The following is a 19,317-nucleotide window of genomic DNA, read 5'->3' on the forward strand; positions in this document are numbered from 1 at the left end:
TTTGTTCATTTTTCTCAGACTGCAAAATTGTAGCAGAAGTCACCAGAGTTTACTTTTGAGAAACATTGTTACTTGAATGCATAACCTACAAGTAATACTTTTTTAGGCTCCTTCCTCTCCTTTTCTAATGCTGAGAAACTTGTCCATGCTTTTATCACATCCCACATCGATTATTTTAACTTGCTGCTGGCAGGTGCCCCTTCTAATCTTATATCACAGATCCAGCTTATTCAAAACTTAGCTGCAAGAGTCCTTACTCGAACCAGCAGCAACAAGCACATCACACCCATCCTACTTCGTCTTCATTGGCTCCCTGTGTCTTAGAGAATCGAATATAAAATCCTACTAATAACCTACAAGGCCTTAAATAACCTCGCGCCAAACTACATCAGTGACCTTTTCCATCACTATGTGCCTGTCCGCCCACTTAGGTCCTCTGATTCTGGCAATCTTGTTGTGCCCCACACTAATCTACACTCCATGGGTGACAGCAGAGCCTTCAGCTGTATAGCGCCCAGACTCTGGAATGACCTTCCGAAATTAATCAGATCGGGAATTCTTTTAAAAAACAACTCAAAACTCATCTGTTCAAGAAGGCTTTTAGCTCTACCTGACTTTATTACCCTTCTCTTAGTTTTTACCTCTCCATCAAGATGCTCATGTAACCTGTATGTGTGTGCTAGACCATCAATTATGTTGTCTGTTAGGCTTTTCTCTGAATTTACTATCTTAATCTGCTTTATTTATTTATTTGGTTTGTACAATGATATATATTGTATACCCTCCCGTTTTTTTCTTATATTCTGTAAGTGCCTTGAGCATGGGAAAGGCGCTATATAAATAAAATGTATTATTATTATTATTATTATTATTATTACAGTATTACTTATTTTGACCATACTTCAGTGGCATGACTCCTATGGCAGTTATATCTTAGGATGTTATTCTAAATGTGTAATTGTTATTTTTGGTCCTATACAGTTTTTAACGTTTAAAGTATCCTAATTGTGTAGCTTTTCCTGGCAATGAGCGAAAGGTGAACTGTTTATACTTGTTGCTCTCTTATTTATCTAAATTCAAAAACACACTGCTTTAAACCTAGTGTTTATTCTCTTTGAGCATATGATAAGGCTTTTGGGGACACTTTTCCTAAAAATATTAAATCGCCTTATCAGATGCACAGATTCTTTTTCTATAGACTACAGTTATATATTATGCCTCTGTCTCTACTCCTAATTTCTCTGTTCATTCACTTAATCCACCTTTAGTGATATACAGTTCACAGTTGCAGTGGACTTGCACTGAAGACTATACTCTGCTACCTTAAGACTTCACCTAGAAATGACATTACTACAGTTTATTTCTTACAGCGTTGATTGACCAACCTGGTTCTCAGTGGCACAAATAGGACAAAACATACCAGTAGGAAAGCAGGCTTAATAAGTTTTAATATTTATTGCGAAATGCACAATAGGAACAAGAACATTTAACAAACATTTCAGAAAACAAGTGCCTTTTTTGCAGTTGTTAACTCTAGTTCACTGCAAATACAGTATTCTTTTCGGTGCATTTTTTAATCCCCAGTACAGTAACACAAAGATGTAGGATACATGTCGATTTAGCAATAAATAAAGCACAAACTGATCTTAAACTTTAAAAAGAAAACAGTAGATGTTTTCACTTCTGTCTGTTTTTAGGTATTGCTCCCATCTCTGGGTAGATGCTAAAAGAGTTGAATATACTGATAAATAAAATCCAAAAGTATAATATTTAAAACACTGCTCAAAGTATCTGTACAGCCATACTGCACACATATTGACATTAGTGAAGTTTCTTACTTCTGAAAATTTGAAATTTTTGTAATTCTGGGTTATTTTAATAGTCTGTGTTTTTATCTCATTTATTTTGTAGCTGGAAGACCCTGCTATTCGGTGGCAAATGGCTCTTTATAAAGATTTACCAAATAGAACAGAAGATTCTTCAGATCCACAGAAAACAGTGGAGCGTGTTTTAGACATAGCAAATGTGCTGTTTCATCTGGAACAGGTTTGTCTATAGAGTTGTGTATCATTTAAGCTCATTGAGTTTTTGTCCTTGACAAATGCAAGTATTTTAATACATGTGATACAATTTTTTCATGAATAAATTAATGTTGAAATAGAATTTAAACTGTTTGAATATTGTTTTGCTTTACTGTAAGAAACAACAGGTTGTTAACCATTTACTAATCTTGTTTAAGTTGAGTAATAGTATGTATTTTTCTTAAATAAAGTATGGGTTAAGTTGACCTATGTACCAATAATGCTCAAAAGAAATAATGTGCCCTCCTCATATTTTTGATACATAGGTAGAGCATCCACAAAGGAGTAAGAAAGCTGTCTGGCATAAGTTACTGTCCAAACAAAGAAAAAGAGCAGTTGTGGCATGTTTTAGAATGGCTCCATTATATAATTTACCGAGGTGAGAATGAAAAATCTATTACAGTGATTTTTAATGTTTCTTTTTGTGGAATTAGAAATGTTTGCAGCAAAATTGCTGCAAAGTTTTACCACCACATATATCTTAGTTTCCTAAGTTTAACTCCAAACTAGAGTGCTTTTTTACATCTGTATGCTATCGTCTTCATGGTGTCTTTTTACAACTTAGCTTTTCATTAAGAATATTGAGTTGAGTTGACAGATGACATGCAATTTACAGGTTGGAGAACAGTTAAAGGAGGACAGTAACTGTTTTCTTCATATTTTAATCATAAAAAGTACTCTTTCATGCTGGAGCTTAAAAAGTAAAACATATGCATAAAACCCAGAGAAGAGTGGACTGGTGATGGATGGAAAAGATACGTTTGGTATTATTTCACTATAATGGTATACATTAATTTGCTTTGGGAAACTTTAAGTACATTTTTATTTATTTATTTTTTTTGCAAATGTAATTTTTTTTTTAACGTATTTTTAAATCGATTGATCCAAATATGGAAAAAAAGCCTTAAATCTTACTTAATACATCCAAAGGTTTCAATTTCAGAAAGCAAAGCTTCTGTGTTTTTAAGGTATGTTTATGACAACAAAAAGAAATTGGAAGTAATACATTTTATCAAAGATTCTTCGTAATATTTTTCCTGAGAGAAGGAAATGTTCCTATTTACTTGTCTTTTCATCGTGACCATCATTGCTGGAATTTTTCTATACTTTAAATAAGAAAGTAAAATAGCGCAGAATGAAATGTCTGAAGCTATTGAGAACTTTGAAAATTAGATCCAAATAATATTAGAAATAGAACTGTTGTTTTCTGAGAAACTGATCAATGCATAAATGAGTAGCTCTTGCGTTGGGTGGCACCTGTTATACTGGGTATGAATCTTGTGTCTTGTCATTGTCTATGTGGACTTTGCACATACTTGACAAGCGAGTGTTGTTCCTTCCATACTAAAAACAGGTGCATTTTACGTGAATTGATAATTCCAAATAAGTGTGAGTGAATATGTAGATGGATATGTGCGTGAATAATTATAAAATGACAGCTTATTTGTCTAAATAAATTATATAAATATATATTGAATTTTCAAACATGGGTGATGAATAATTACAATAACAGATAAAGCACACAGTATTTTAGATTAATAACAAATATGCCTAAGAGTAAACAGGACTTAATAACAAAATTAAAAAATATTAAGGCATACAAATTAAAGAAGCATCCACCTAACAAGGCTACTATAACAGCACCATTAATCCATTGTTTGTTTAATATTTAGCTCTCAAATCTATACCAAGGCTGATGTGTGATATTGCTATGTTAAAACGCACCTATACATAGGTATCTTAAACAATTAGGAGAGATGAATCAGATGAGTTTTGGAACAGAATCGCTGCGGCAGTTATATACTTAAAGTTGCTGTAGATTACTGCCCAGAAAGGTTGTCACATTTTACTTTTTTCACTAAACAATGATTCGTATTTAGTCTATTTTTAACTAGGTAATTTTTTCACTATGTAAAACCCATGCATTAAAAACATAAACATATATATAATATACAGTATATATATATAAAACATATAAATAGATGTTTTTCACACTAGAATCCCTGAAGCCTACAAAAATACTCACAATCTCAGGCCACCTTAAATTCCTTCACACCTCTCCTCATCAGCGTCTTTTGTTTTGTGAATGTGTCGATAAGCGCAAGCAGCCTGCTGTCTCATCCATCCCCAAACCCCCAGAACCCCCACCCCCAGCCACAACCCTAAACCCACTCCCTAACACCCTCCACACGTCCCCCTCCACACCTCCGGTGGAGCTCAACTCGGGCAAAAAGTTCTCTCAGCTCAAGTCTGTTTATCTACATGTGAGGTGCCTGGAGTTGTATAGGGTAAATTATATATCGTTATTTGGAATATATGCCTTTCATGCATGTATTCCATTTCTACAAAGATCTGGGTAAGTGTAGGATGAATGGAAATGCGAGGCAAGAAATGCTGAATACATCCCCGTAAAGCAGAAACTTTTTCCATGTTATACTAATAACTATATGAAGTGTATAATGTGTGAAGACTTCAGTCCAAATATGAAATAACCACATGTGCTTGTATTCAAGAATATAACCAAAGTGCAAAAAAAAAAAAATCATTCAATTTACATGTTGCTGTCAATGATTAGCTGAGCCAACTGTGACCTAAGTGCTTCAATAAATCTCAAAAGAAAAGGCAGTTGCAGAATTCACCAAACAAGATGCAGGGTTTGAAAGTGGCTATGAAAAGAGACAGACTGCAGAGCATAACATGACTTTTTAAAATAGCAAAATCTCACAATATTTTGTTCTCAAAAAGGCATAGATACATTATTTTACAATAAGAACAATGTGCAATCTAAAGACATAGATCCATACTTGGCTTGAACCTGAATGTATTGTGTACATTTTAAGGCATTTGTTTTCTAGTTTAGACTGGTAGCATATAAATAACAAAAACAGGGGCTTATTTATAAATTTATATTAAATGCTTCACTTAATACAATATCCCATGGTAAATAAATAAATACTGTGATTATGAAAGTATAACCTAGAAAGTAGGCCTGGAATATAGTAAATTATAACTTTTTATTAGGTTTATATGTATGGCAGCTGCTTACTGTAGTTATTTTTTTTTATGAGCTATGGTTTAAACTCAAATGGCAGGTTAGATGGCAGATCTCAACAATTCAGTTAAAAATTAGGAGCCCAAGTGCTATAAAATATATGCAAGTTAGACAGGTCACATGTGTATGTCACAATTGAGCACTGGGTGTCTGCAATATCATATAAATATTTACAGAATATAATCAGGTTTTATTTGAAATAATGTCAGCTGCAAATAATCTCACATTTGATCAAAGTTTTCCTGCCTTCAATTTAAAATTGTACAGGCATTCCCTTGTAACTGGGTAACTTTAGAAAAACATTGGCAACAATAGTCCCAAGTGTGCCTGCCCATCTTTACAACTGGACACTATACAATATACATTGACTAATTTAATTACAATAAGTAGACAGTTGTGCCACTGTTGTGGTTAAATTATCAAAATGAAGGTGAAGTTGTGATTTTGAGAAACAGACCATATATTATACTGCAGCAAAAAAAACTTTTTAAAATACAATCACATAGAGTTAAATGCATACCATGTTTGAAAAATGTATGTCAACTCATAATGGATTAGGACACTGCTGTCCAACACTAATTTGAACATAATGTTGACAGCAAATGTGCAAATCTTTTAGTTCAGGGACAGAATATTTAATCAGTTTTTTACCTAAAGATATGTCATTTATGTCTGCAGGCACCGAGCTGTAAACCTCTTTATTCAAGGATATGAAAAGTCCTGGATTGAAACAGAAGAGCATTATTTTGAAGACAAATTAATAGAAGACTTAGCGGTAGGATTACAATATTTCTTTTATTTTAAAAGGGGCTTCAATTAATTTTCCTGTTTATTTTACTCTTCATTGTTTAGCCATTGTTAAATTACATCCTATAAAGTTACCCTTATCTCTATGAAGAGTTTATATGGAATTACTATTCAGAATGTTCCAATCAGTTATGAAAAAAGTTATATTACTTTTATAACTAATGTAAACATTAATTAATCATTGAACAAGTGACATATACTGTGTATTTCAAATAATACAAAACTTTCAGCATGTTTGACTCTGGGGAACAAAGGTCATTAATATTAATATACTTTTATCTGACAAAAAAAGTCATTGTAAAAAGCATGATTTCTAAAGCCTAAAAGCATCTGTATTATAGAAACCAGGAGAGGAACCTGTTGAGGAAGATGAAGGAGTGAAGCGCATTGATCCATTACACCAGCTCATTCTCCTCTTTAGCAGGACTGCTCTAACAGAAAAGTGGTGGGTAGTGCAGAACTGAAATCGTAAGCAGCATTCAAGGGTTGAAGTACATGGTTGCTTCAAATACATAAGTGTGGTTCAATTATGTAAGAGGGTTGCTGTGAATTAATTTATTAGGTATATCTTGTACCACTCACAGACCAAATACTAGTCAGCAATAAAAATTATGCAATTTAAAAGTTGCAGCTCATTTATACAATAACTTGCATTTGGACACAACATTTTTCTAGGCAGCTTTTGTTCCAGTCGATGAACACTTAAACCTATTATCATTTGGCACAGCCCTCATGAGTTGTAGTTTAAGTGGCAGTTGTGTTGCTTTAGAAGTACCAAAATAACCCCAAAGCTACAGACCACTTTTAGTTTGTCAGTATAAGTCATACATATTTTGCCATATAATGCTAGAGGTGAGCAACTTAGAAAAATGTAACTAAGAATTTATGCCTATTACAAATACCTTTGTTTTGCCCTCATATTTTCAGTGCAGGTTTTTATTCTTTTGAAAGACATGATGAATTACATTACCATTATTAATCTTTATTCAACTTCATTAATTCTTTCTTGTATAAAAGTATGTGTATCATTTAACTTATTTTCTTTTATTCCTGATAGTAAGCTGGAAGAAGATTTTCTGTATATGGCCTATGCTGACATTATGGCAAAGGTAGTTCTATATATTATATTGAAATTATTTGGTAAAAAATAATTTGTTGCCTTTTATAAAATGTTTTGTCTAAGCTTTGGTGGTATAGTGGCCTGTGCAGTAGGAATTCACAGTATGTTTGAAATTTTAAATTGATACATTAAAGAAAAAATACTTTTGATACTCATTGATATAACTATAGAGGTGCTATAGGGGGAACATTGAAATACAAGTTAACAATCACAATTTGATCTTTTTTTGTTTGGTATTTAAATTACACATAGAGTGTCTTTTATACATATTTGTGCTTCCAGCCAGAATGAAAGCATCCTTTTTACCTGCAGCAGGAAATCTACCCAAAAAATGGGAGACTTGAAAAAAACACAGAAAGACTCCCAGACAATAAACCTAGAAACCAACTGATACTGAATGCAAAACTAATACAATGCACCACCATACTACCAAACCCCTATTTGATACTTGTGATATCATTCATAATAGAGCTTTCCATAATTTGAGACTTTTTGAGTCTGTTAGAATCCCATAATAATTTCAGTTTCTCGTCTTATTTTCCGTTATTGTATGTTGAATGAATGCACATACAAGTTAATGAAAAAATGCACAGAGAACCCTCTAATCATTCTTAAAGTTACAACACCCTTAATAGACTAATGCCATGTGATAGATATCTCTTAACATTTAACCAATTATTTCCATTCTTCAAGTTATACAAGGATAATGAAATTATATGGTATAGCAAGAAAGATTCAATGCATAACATGTATAGTAATTTTTTGACACTTTAAAAAGAATGATGACTTAAAAAAAGTATGCCTTGTATGTTTTAAGCTAAAATGGATATGTGTATTTGTGGCATGCCCCTTAATTACTTACTGAAGTCTTTTTGTATGTAAACAGATATTTAGTAGCCAAGATTATGGTTTAATAGTAGAACAAAGAGCAGCTTTACACTCTTCCTGACACTATTTTTAATTACTGATATATATCTTGAAGATATGTAGTTCATATTCAGAATACATAATCAATCTCTCAATCATATTTGTGTATTTCTTTTCCTCTACTGAATAATTACCTTTTGTGTCGGTATTCTGTGCTTGACCATCCAGATATTGATGCATTACAAAGCAGTATTAAGGATAACTAAAATTAGTGTGAAAGTTAAATTGAAGTTACTGTTTTTCAATAAGTCATGTTAGTTATTGAGTACAAGCTTAGAATAAGTTCAGAAACGTGCTGCACCATACCAGGAAAAATAAAAATTTGACTTATGAGAGGTATTGCTGAAATGACAGTTACATTTTGAATGTAATGCGATAACAGATGTACTTGTTACAGATTATTTTTTCTTCCCATTTATTGCTGAATAAATATTCTTCTGCACAGAAGTGTAAATTTGTTTCTGGTAGGTGCTATCCATGGTGTGGTTTATAATTAAGTGTTTTATATATCTATTTGAATAACTTATATAATGCTAGAAACACCATTTACCATGCCCTGTTACTGCTACAATTATTTCATTATGTCAAAAAGTATATAAATTTGCTTGAAAAAGCATTACAATATTTTTTACATAACTGGAAGTATGATGCACACAGCCGGCATCAATTTACAAAAAGAGACTAAAGAAGATAATGTGGAGTGGATGAATGAAACCTGTGAATGAACACACCCGAGACTGTACCATGACTGAAGCCAGGTGGACAGAGACAAAGTGAAACTTAAGTGTATGTGAAGCGCAGTTTAGGGGGAACAAAAATTGCACATATTAAATCACATACAGACACAATACTTTGATGGTAGATGTTTGGTGAAATCATGTGTTATAAGCCAGGGCAGAACATAATCATCGTTGATGAGTAGTTAGTCTTGATCAGATGTTGACCTCCTTTCACTCAGTGTATATTAATCAAATCCGACAAGCCTTGGGAATTTTAAGCACTGTCATCTGTTTAGAGAAAGACCCCACTTGCCCACCGAGGGATGAGAGGAACTGTCTGAGACTGTGGTGCTGTGACACATGGAGATGTTCACAGGCAAAGGGAGGAATGTCACCATTGAGAATATTTTCATATGCTTTTCCCTGGCAAATGAGCTACATGCCAAACACACAAGTCTTTGCAGTATAGTGACCAAAATGAAATGTGAGCAGTCACAATCCTATCCACCCCCAGCCAAGAAATGCAACATGAAAGATGGTGAAGGCTTTGTCAACTGAGGAAGTGCAGAAACAGTGCCAGGTGGGACAATGCACTCATAATAAAAGAACTGTGTATAGAGCCCACCATTTTGTAAACGGAAACTGCGGACTGATGATGCTGACTATATTGTGATCATTTAACATGCTGCTTGGTATTTGCAGCATGTAGATCCATAAATATGTGAATATGACTAACTTTTAAACTATTTACACGGGAAAATTATTATTTCTACTTCATTTCTTATTTTGTGTACCCAGTGCAAGGAAAAGTGTTGTTTTATTTTTCACAAGTAGTTTTATATTGAGGAACAGTAAGTCTCTAAAAATTTTTCTTTTCATATTAAATGAAAATATACTGACATTCATTTTACTTGCATACAGCCACACTGTTGTTCTGTCATGGAGGTCATAGAATATACTTCTGGCATGGAAATGCTCAACAATCATTAATCATTTAGATCCATGCCAATAGTACCGGCGGCATGTATTGTCTGTTTTACTCTCGTTCTGTGGTTTGTGTTGTATCTGACCCGTTTCAAACCTTAACAGAGTAGAAGATGATTAACTTGCATTAGCATCAACTCATTTTGTAACATGGATAAACCCTAGAGAAAATTTGAGAAGTGTAGTTTTGGTTGATTTTTACATATTTGCTCTTTTTAGTATTTATCTTTGTATTGTTAGTATTAATATGTGGCTACATTTTCAATTGCATTTTCCCTTTGTGAGATGGAATTTATGTGTTTGCACTCATCAGTATTATTTTTAAAGTTTGAATCAAATGTATTACTTAATAGTTGGTAAAGGCTTGTTATTCAAATTACCATTTAGAGATGGAACTACTCTTGAATGCAACTGTTAACTTGTAACAATGAAAGTATAAGTACACAATGTATACAATGCGTCTCTTAGGGGCCATGCAGCGTATTCTAGGAATCATACACCTTCATAAAATGTAGTGCAAGACTGTACAGTGAGCTTGGACTGGAATGTTAAGACTTTCATTGGCTTGTTGGTTTTCCTTTTGACGAGAATGCTGTCACAACTATGGCAGAAGTTTTCTGTGTCAGGTTCATTTTAAATTAAATAAATTGTAATGGCTAGGTGAGTTTTATTGCTATTTATATGTACACACAACTAAAGCTTTCTAAATCTGCATCTTAACTTTTTGAAATAAACCAGTGTGAGTGAGGTCTTATAAAGTACTGTAAATACGTATAAAGTATATTGCTATCATGAATGGTTATCTTGTTACTTCATGTATGTCTTTCATTCAAGATTGTTTTTTTTTTATCAGTAAACCTGAGGTGTAGCTGAAACTAAAGGAAACAAGGCATAACTTCTAAACATCTGTATGAATGTCTACATACAGAAATAGTAAATGTCAGTCATCTTACAGTAGAAGTTTATAAAATTTGCAAAATATGGGTTTTCACATTCAGTGTACTATGATTAATACTTGGTTTGGTTTTATTTTTCTGTACCTTCACACTTCAACTTTTTCGCCTGTATTTTTATTCATTTATTTATTTATATATATATATTTTTTTTTTACGTTTTTTGATTTCGGAGTCACACCTCATTACTTTAAATAGTTTGATGATCTGTTTCTGTTGTGTATGTTAAACTAGAGTTGCCACGATGAAGAAGACGATGATGGAGAAGAAGTAAAAAGCTTTGAAGTAAGCAGTTTCATTGTCCTGCGTGCTTTCGATCATGTTCTTTGCCTTATCACAGCCTGCATTCCCTTGCAAGATTACTTTTATTTTTTAAATGTGCACATAACTGACTTACATTTAACAATGCATTATGAATCGCATGCTTGAATGAAAAGCTGGAATGTCTACAATAATGAAATGAAGAAAAATGTAATTCTTTTTTTATTTACTTCCCCTCCTGTGTTCTATGTAGTTACAGTTTTCTCATAAGTATGTCAAAGGCATAATTTGGAAGCACATCTGAATGAATTCCTTGTCAGTGTGCCATAACAGATATTTTTCTGCTGTTCTGTAGTTTTTTACTATATACGTATTCAACAACAGTCCATAACTTGAACATCTTGCTGTGGCCATGTCTTCTGTGTTTTCAGTTTTACTTTTAATTCACTGCTGTTGATATGATGTTCTCTTTTAATATAACCCACTACTTTTTTATTGTAAATGAGTAGGACTACTTAAACCACTACTGGTTATTGAATAATTAAATATGCATTAAATATGCATTACGGAAAAATCATGGCCAAATAGTGATTTACATTGTGAATGTAGTAAAGAAAGAAAATTTTTAACCAAAGGATTACATAGCAACTACACATTAATCTCCATACAGTGTAAAAATATAAATATTACCACAAAATTCTTAATAGTTTATATGAAGCTGCTACCCTTTTGGAATTTTCCAGTCAAACAATCAGCATGCATGTAACTTTTTTTTTCTAACTTACTCATTTATGAATTGTATAAAAGGACACGGTTGAGTATGGATATACTATATTAGAAAATGTAATTGACTATATTTCATTATTGTAATCAGATTACATCTAGCAAACAATAATTGATACTGTTTTTGAGCAAGATTTAAGGTAACCACATTTTTTGCAATATGTAGCACATAGATTGATGAAATTACCATTTGTAATTTGATAAAACTGCAAAAGGTGTAATCTGAATAAAGGTGCATGCCTTGCTAGTTTTTAAATTTCATTTTTATTTTCGCAAAACGTTGTTGCTTTTAATTAAAGCTGCACTACTTAATTATACTGTAACTCACTAATGTTTCTCTGTACTTCAGCAATATGCAATTATCATGTTTAACCTTTATAAAGCACAAGTTAATAATCATAAATACCTATTTAGCTGCAATTACAATTAAATTAAGAGCATGTAAATTCTAATAAAGGTACATTGCACGCAAATACAGACCTTCTAACAGTTGATTGATACTACATTATCAGACTTCAAATTATAAGTCATCATTTTTTTTATTGCATACTGTTTAAGGAAATAAGATGTGATGTTAAGATATTACTTTAACTTATAACAAAAGGCGCAAACAAATTTTCATTTGGCCCTTAGCTTGATTATGATTATTATTAATTTTGAACATGGATGTGTGGAAGGGCCATATCTGGAATACTGCATCTGATTTTATTTTCTTTATCGAAAGAGGGACATAATACCCCAAGGAAGTTCTTGGAAAAGTTACCAGACTTAACCATAAGAAGGTATACTATAAGCTGTCAGGAAAGACTGAAAGAGATAAAAACAGCCTACCAAACAGAAATCAAAAGAACACATGATAAAAAAAGTTTAAAATTATGAAAGGAATGTAAATGCCAGTTGTAAAGTACAGTTGTAAAGTAAGGTACAGAGGAGCCCAAGTAAAATATTTCTTCACACAGACAAATGTAGAAAAAGTAATGTCTACTATATGGAAAAATTACACATTGGGACCTTCAGATCTTAACATTATTCTGAATATTTTTTCTGGATAAAAATAGACAGTTTTCTGTGTTAATAGCATATTTTTTAATTACATTTTTACTGATGATTGCCCCCTCTTTAACTCTTAGCTTATTGTGTTTGTTGGTATTTGACCGAGTCATTTTAGGTGAGTTTGTAAATGTCAGAAAGCAGTGGAAAGAGCATAATTTTTTAATAGGTTAAAATGTCATTTCTACTGTAGTTTGAAACCACTGAAATTTTATATGATTAGAATTTCGCAATCCAGTACTTTTCCAGTTTATGTGGTATATTTAATGTTTAATTCTAAGCATCCTTAAAACAAAGCCAAATATTTCGATTAAACTGTGTGCAGTGGTCTCAACTTACAACAATTTTGCAGGTTCAAAGAGCACATAAAACCCTCAAATTTTTCCTTTCAACTAAATTTCAGTTCATTTTCATGTAGTAATTTTCATTTTTTTACTTTTGAAAGAATCAATCTAGTAGTGAAATGGATACATATCATCTGCAGTAGTCATCACTACCAATGAGGAAGTGTACTGCACACTACAGCCTTTGTCACCATTATGACTTTCATGAGCACATGTTGCTGAGTGTAACCAGCAGCGTGCTCAGGAAGCTCAATCACAGATAAGCAGATTGATTGTCAGCCTGCTGTTTAGCTGGAGTGATACAGCCTGCTGTCTGCAATTACTAACGACCAGAGTACACATTTCTGCTAAGAGAACAATCATCAGCTACTGACAGCATTTTTATGCCCTTTTCAAGTCTATGAATTGTTGTGTCTTTGTCAAAAACTGTAGGATGTTTAAGGTTATTATATTTAACATCATACCCATGGTTAGTTTTAATTATTTATGTTCTGTGATTTAATGTATGGAAATATTGCTTAATTGTCATTTATTAATATGTTTAAACTTTTTATTGTAAATTAAATAATAAAGCATTGTGCATTTTTGCTTATATTTCCATTAACAGACATTTTCAGTGCAACTTCCAATTTACATGCAAAATTCAGTTGTGAACACTGGCAGGAGCAAAACTCAGTTATAACCCATGGACTACATAAATACACACTCCACATAAAAAAGAATGTGAAAATTATGCATTCTGTGTTAATAGTACCAATAGGTTTTTACAGTGATTTGTACCTGTTTGTTTTATTTGTCAGTGAATAATTCATTAATAATGAGGTTTTGTGTTTTCTTGCATTTCTATGAAATATAATGTATATGGAAGTGGTAATTGGATTAGGCAAGTATGAAAATTATGGATTTCTGGTATCTAGGAAATGTTCTTAATTTAAGGTCAAAAGGTATTGTTTCATGGAAGATGTTGAAATTTAAATTATCCTTTCTGTGCATTCATTTATCCAGTACATGGTCACAGGGAGCTGGAGTCAGTCCATCATAGTGTGTTTTTAAGTATGTACTTGTTGTAACGCATAGTGGACCGATATAGTGTCTCCATGGCATATTTTGTACATTTGTCTGTCTTTCCTAGAGTAAGTTTGTGCTTATTTTTATTACATTTGTTTGTCTTCTTCAGTTATTCGACTTATTTTATGAGCAGTCATTATGTAAAAGAGTGTATATACAGTAGGTGTATAGAGTCATTATATTGAGTTAATTCCATTTTCAGACATTTCACCTAGAGCATCTCTTCTTGATTTGGGTACTTTAGCCAGCAAAATGAAGGCAAAAGAAGCATGTTCCATTAGCAGTAGTTAGTAGTTACCAATTGAAAATGTGGCCAGAAGGAAAACCTGCCAACATCCACTCCTTCAGGTTCTGAGTGTGACATCTCTGTGAGTCCAGACACACTTTTACAGGGGGTGCTGATATGTAGATCTTGCTTCTAGAAAAAAAATGCATTTATTTATATTACTTTTGTCTGACTTCTGTGGATATTCAGCTTAATTTATGAACAGTTATTATGTTAAAAAATCTATATAGGCATGAATTAATTATATTGGATTAATTTTATTTTCAGAAATTTCACCTATAGCATCCCTTCTTAATAGGGCTTTATAGATCACAATATTTATTTTTTACTTACCAAGAAAGGTTTAAACTGCATCAGACTAATTGTTCAGGAAACAAAATAGAGGCATTAGCATGATGCAGAAAGAAAAAATAAATAGCCCAGTCCCCATTTTAGGGTGAGAGAGAGTGCCAAACATAAGGCAAGATATCCCTTCTCTGGCATTTTTCAGCTGTTTTCTTCTATAACAATCATTGTAGTTACTAGGACAGTAACACATGTCCCTTAAGTCTGTCTATTCACACAATATTGTACTTTCTTAAATGTTAGATTTGGCCATCTGCAGGGTTTTCCATTTCTCTGTTGTTCCTTTCCTACACAGTTAGCTCTCTTAACTGTTTCTGTTGACTCAATATCCTTACCCTGCTCTGAATATGGCTTTTTTGTTCATTTCTGTATACAGCAACAAGAATCAGGCAGGGCCAAGTAACTTCCCTTCCCTGAAACAGCAGAAACGCAGTGCAGTGAGTGTCCAAAGTCATTTAAATCCTTCTGGCCACACTGCAAAGATATATTCCAGTTTCTACATTTGTAGTCTATTAGTAGATCATCTGTGCACATTCCTTCTCTTACTGTATGTTCCAAGCGTGTTCACTGCCTCCTTTTCTTGTTAATGGGGGTGCTATACCAGTGAGATCTCAGGATGTATTTTATTAATCCTCTAATCTTAGGTGAGGATTCAGTGTTTTAAGACTTGCAGCTTGCATTGCATCATTTCAGAAGCCACTATACTCGCTCAGTAGCACCCATACAATAATAAGATGCAAAGAGAGGCAGCAGATAAACAGCTGTTGATTTCCTTTTTCTGAGGGGACTATTCAAATGTTTTGTGGATTAGAACAAATTAATTTTTCTCAGACTTACCTTTTCTTTTCTAATATGTTTTTGAAACCAGTATTGTATGATACACACAGCTACAAATGGAATCAAGTTAAACAGCAAAATGAAGACAAAAGAAACATGTCCCATTAAGCAGTAGTAATTAGTCACTAATTAAAAATGTGCCCAGAAGAAAATTTTGCCAACATCCAGACCTTCAGGTTCTGAGTTTGACATCTCTGAGAGTCCAGCCTAACTTTTACATAGTATGCTGTATGGGTTGATATGCAGATCGTGCTTCTAGGGAACATTTGTATTTATTTATATTACATATACATGTAGTCAAAGATTCTTGGTATACTGTTATCAATTGAGGATCAGTTCTGTTATTTACTGTGTCTGAACTATACATTTAGCATTTTAGCCTTATTTGCCTTATGTCACAAGAACAATGAACAACAACAACAACATTTATTTATATAGCACATTTTCATACAAACAGTAGCTCAAAGTGCTTTACATATTAAAGAATAGAAAAATGAAAGACATAATTATAAAACAAAATAAATCAACATTAACATCGAATAAGAGTAAGGTTCAATGGCCAGGGGGGACAGAAAAAACAAAAAAAACTCCAGACGGCTGGAGAAAAAATAAACAAAATAAATGAAAATAAACAATGAAATTCATGCCTACAGTGTACACTTTGAGTAAAGTAAGAAACACTTAATACATAACATATACTAGCTCATAAACCTACTCTTCACAAAAATAATACAACATAAATAATCATATACAGTAAAATCTGAAAATGTACTTATTACTTTCCGTTTGTCTCTGCCAGTACAAGATCACTGCATTATTCATAAGATCCAGTGTATGACAGAACAGTCTGCAAATCAGCTGTCAGTGTTGTGACTAACCAGGCCACCTGACATATGCAGATAGATATGAAATATGGCCGTTTGAGCAATTCACAAGTGTAGAACACATCTAGAATAACTTCAAAACTGAGTATTCAATGAATCTGTCTGTCTTTTGTGATATGTAATTAGCCCTTTATTTAGTTAGGTTGGTTGAGGGGCTATACGTTATTGCTTATAATGCTTCTAACATCAGAAAAAACAAATGTCAAGGGTCTTCCTCTTTACATTATCATGCTCAGAAATATTAAAATGACAACTTTTAATAATAAAAATTATGTGAATAAACCAATATATTGGATTTAACAGTTACGAAAAAAACTAAAACTTCATCAGTATGTGACTTAAACCATTTTTATAGAGTCTTTAAAATAATTCATAAAGCCAAAACCGAAGAACATGTACATATATCACTTTGCTGTTTAAGTAACTTTTCCCATGATAGGTAAATTGGCAATTAAAAACTGGCATAGTTACGCGTTTTTAGAACTGCAACTTAAAATGGAATGGCATACAATGAGTCATCAGCCCTTTGTGAACCTGAACTGGATAGGCTAGAAGATGAACTGAATAAATTTAAATGCTTAATAAGGCATAAATTAGACATATATTAGACATCACTTTCCTAAAAATATATATACTGTGTACTATGCTAGAATTATTTGTTTTATGTCAAAGTGTGTGAATTTTTTTCGTGCTTGAGCCAATCTTTCCTGCATCCCACCCCTGTATCTTGGATTCAGCACAATACTTAGTTATCTTTTTTATTACTAAAATGCTAATTCAGCAAGATATTAAAAAATCAGTAATCAAAGTTTTATTTGGTGATTTATCAATGCGGTGCAGCTTTAATTTTTTTAAATAAGGTGATTCTCAGATTACAGTATGTGTGTATGTGTATATAGGATTTGTTTGTGTTTTTAAAACAGCTATTGTAAGGAAGAGGTTAAAACATGAAGGCCGATGATTTTGTAGCATGGCTAAGTAAAGCAAGGCTGCTTATTTTCTTTAAGCTTTAATCATACGTAATTTAGAATTTCGATTTATGTTTTAATTAGTTAAAAAGGGTAGCAGCTATAAAATATAGTATGAAATGATTAAATTTTGTTTCCGCAGCACGATATTATCAAAGATTTAAGCAACAAATTTGTCAACAACGTGGAAAACTCTCTGGTAACAGCACTCAATGTCTGTGTTGATCGCCTTTATATATTTTTTTTTGTTTATTAGTTTTTTTTCTACTTTTTTCATGCATTTAGAACCATTTCTATTACTTTTTGCATTCTGTATACAAGCCTTCATTTTTTTAAACCTCTTCCATCTTCCAGTGTCTTTTGCCAGAATGCGGATGGAAAGTTTAACGCAGCAAAGCTAACAGATGTGATAAGCTACTGCTGCTGTCACTAAGTTGCTACTCTTTTGCTATTGCTACTGCTGCTCTTTCCGCACATGACCAAGCCATACATATTTCAATAGTTGTGTTTGGACATGGTACTAATTTATTGTTTCATGTCCCATTTAACTAAAGCTTAAAACTGCCATAGCATTCAGTGAGTATTATCATAGGGCTCTATGCAAATTTACTTTAAAATTGACTTTATCAGTATTTTTCTCTCAAAAAATCATTAAGTAATGGTAAAATGTGATTGCTGTGATAATTATTTTATTTCTTGAAAAATGGGACCCTGCATTTGCACTCAAATCAAATCCTAAATTAGAAAGTTGAAATCCAAGATTTTCCACAGTTTAGATGAGAACATTTTTAAACATTTGGTATGCTTCATTCTTTTCCTTTTTTACTAAAATAGAATGCTTTATATACAATAGCATAAAATGTAATGGTTTGATGTTTTGTGCTTTTGATGCAACCTTGAGGAAAACATTAGAATCATGTAAAATTGCGCTACTGTTCTTTTACTTATTTAATCTACAGTATGTTCTAAGTCTCTTATTGCATTTGCATTCTTAAAAATTTTGCAGCTGTTCCCAGCAACAGTGGGCATATGACAGGATGTCACCATGAGAGTCAATTTGTTTTTTTAACTGAAAATTAAGGAATAGTTGTACAATAAAAGTTGAAATAAACAAAAGAATTTTACAGTGTAACTATTTTTTCTACAACAAAGCAACACACAGAGCTTTTCAAAAATACACATTCAAATGAAGCAAGCACTTACTATATATGACCTTTAAATGTAGATAAAGTAAATGCATGCAGTAGTGTTAATTTTCCCATTAAATTACATGTAAAACACAATAGGCTTAACATGGTATGATGTTTATGTTGTGAAAGGCTCACATTAGCAAAAGCTCTCATTTAACCTAAAGGTAATTGGTATGGATTTTCGGCATTTTGTATTCATGAAAGAGCTTCAAGGTAAGTGTTTTAAATGCTCCATGTAATGCAAAGTTTGATTTTATGAGAAGCATTTTGGATGACGTTATGTTAAAGAGCTCATAAGACAAGTGTGCAGGCTAAATGGTTCACATGTGTCAGACTCAAATCCTAGAGGGCCACAGTGGCTATAGGTTTTGCTTTTTGCTATTTTTTTTATTAGTAATCAATTCCTGCTGCTTACAGAGCCTACTTCATTTGCCTTATACTGATTATAACTGATTAGGAAACCATGCTTTTTTATAGCAGTCAAACAACAGTTAGATACAAAGCAGATGAACAGCTAAATGGACCCCTTTTGCACCTTTGTCCAATATTTTCGATAAAATATTTGAAAAGAAAAAGTGAAGGTCTGAGAAATAATGATCTGTTCAGGACCACAATACATACCGATGGTGCGCTCAGAAAAAAAAAAAGTTTTACAAAC

At 32.6% G+C, this 19,317-nt stretch overlaps 1 protein-coding gene across 3 annotated transcripts in view; it reads left to right on the forward strand.

Annotated features, from left to right (window-relative positions):
* The window catches only part of ryr2a (ryanodine receptor 2a (cardiac)), a 612,010-nt gene that overhangs the window by 474,101 nt on the left and 118,592 nt on the right, over positions 1–19,317 (forward strand). For 2 of the 3 annotated variants that reach the window (XM_039738687.1, XM_039738688.1), the window contains 6 exons: positions 1,912–2,046; positions 2,348–2,460; positions 5,812–5,908; positions 6,282–6,385; positions 6,998–7,049; positions 10,878–10,928. In XM_039738687.1, coding sequence (XP_039594621.1) covers positions 1,912–2,046; positions 2,348–2,460; positions 5,812–5,908; positions 6,282–6,385; positions 6,998–7,049; positions 10,878–10,928 — 552 coding nt within the window. Of the gene's footprint in view, positions 1–1,911; positions 2,047–2,347; positions 2,461–5,811; positions 5,909–6,281; positions 6,386–6,997; positions 7,050–10,877; positions 10,929–17,611; positions 17,669–19,317 lie in introns of all 3 variants that reach the window. The other variant, XM_039738686.1, reaches the window with a different exon arrangement.

This window comes from Polypterus senegalus, chromosome 16 (genome assembly GCF_016835505.1).
Source record: "Polypterus senegalus isolate Bchr_013 chromosome 16, ASM1683550v1, whole genome shotgun sequence".
NCBI lineage: Eukaryota > Metazoa > Chordata > Cladistia > Polypteriformes > Polypteridae > Polypterus > Polypterus senegalus.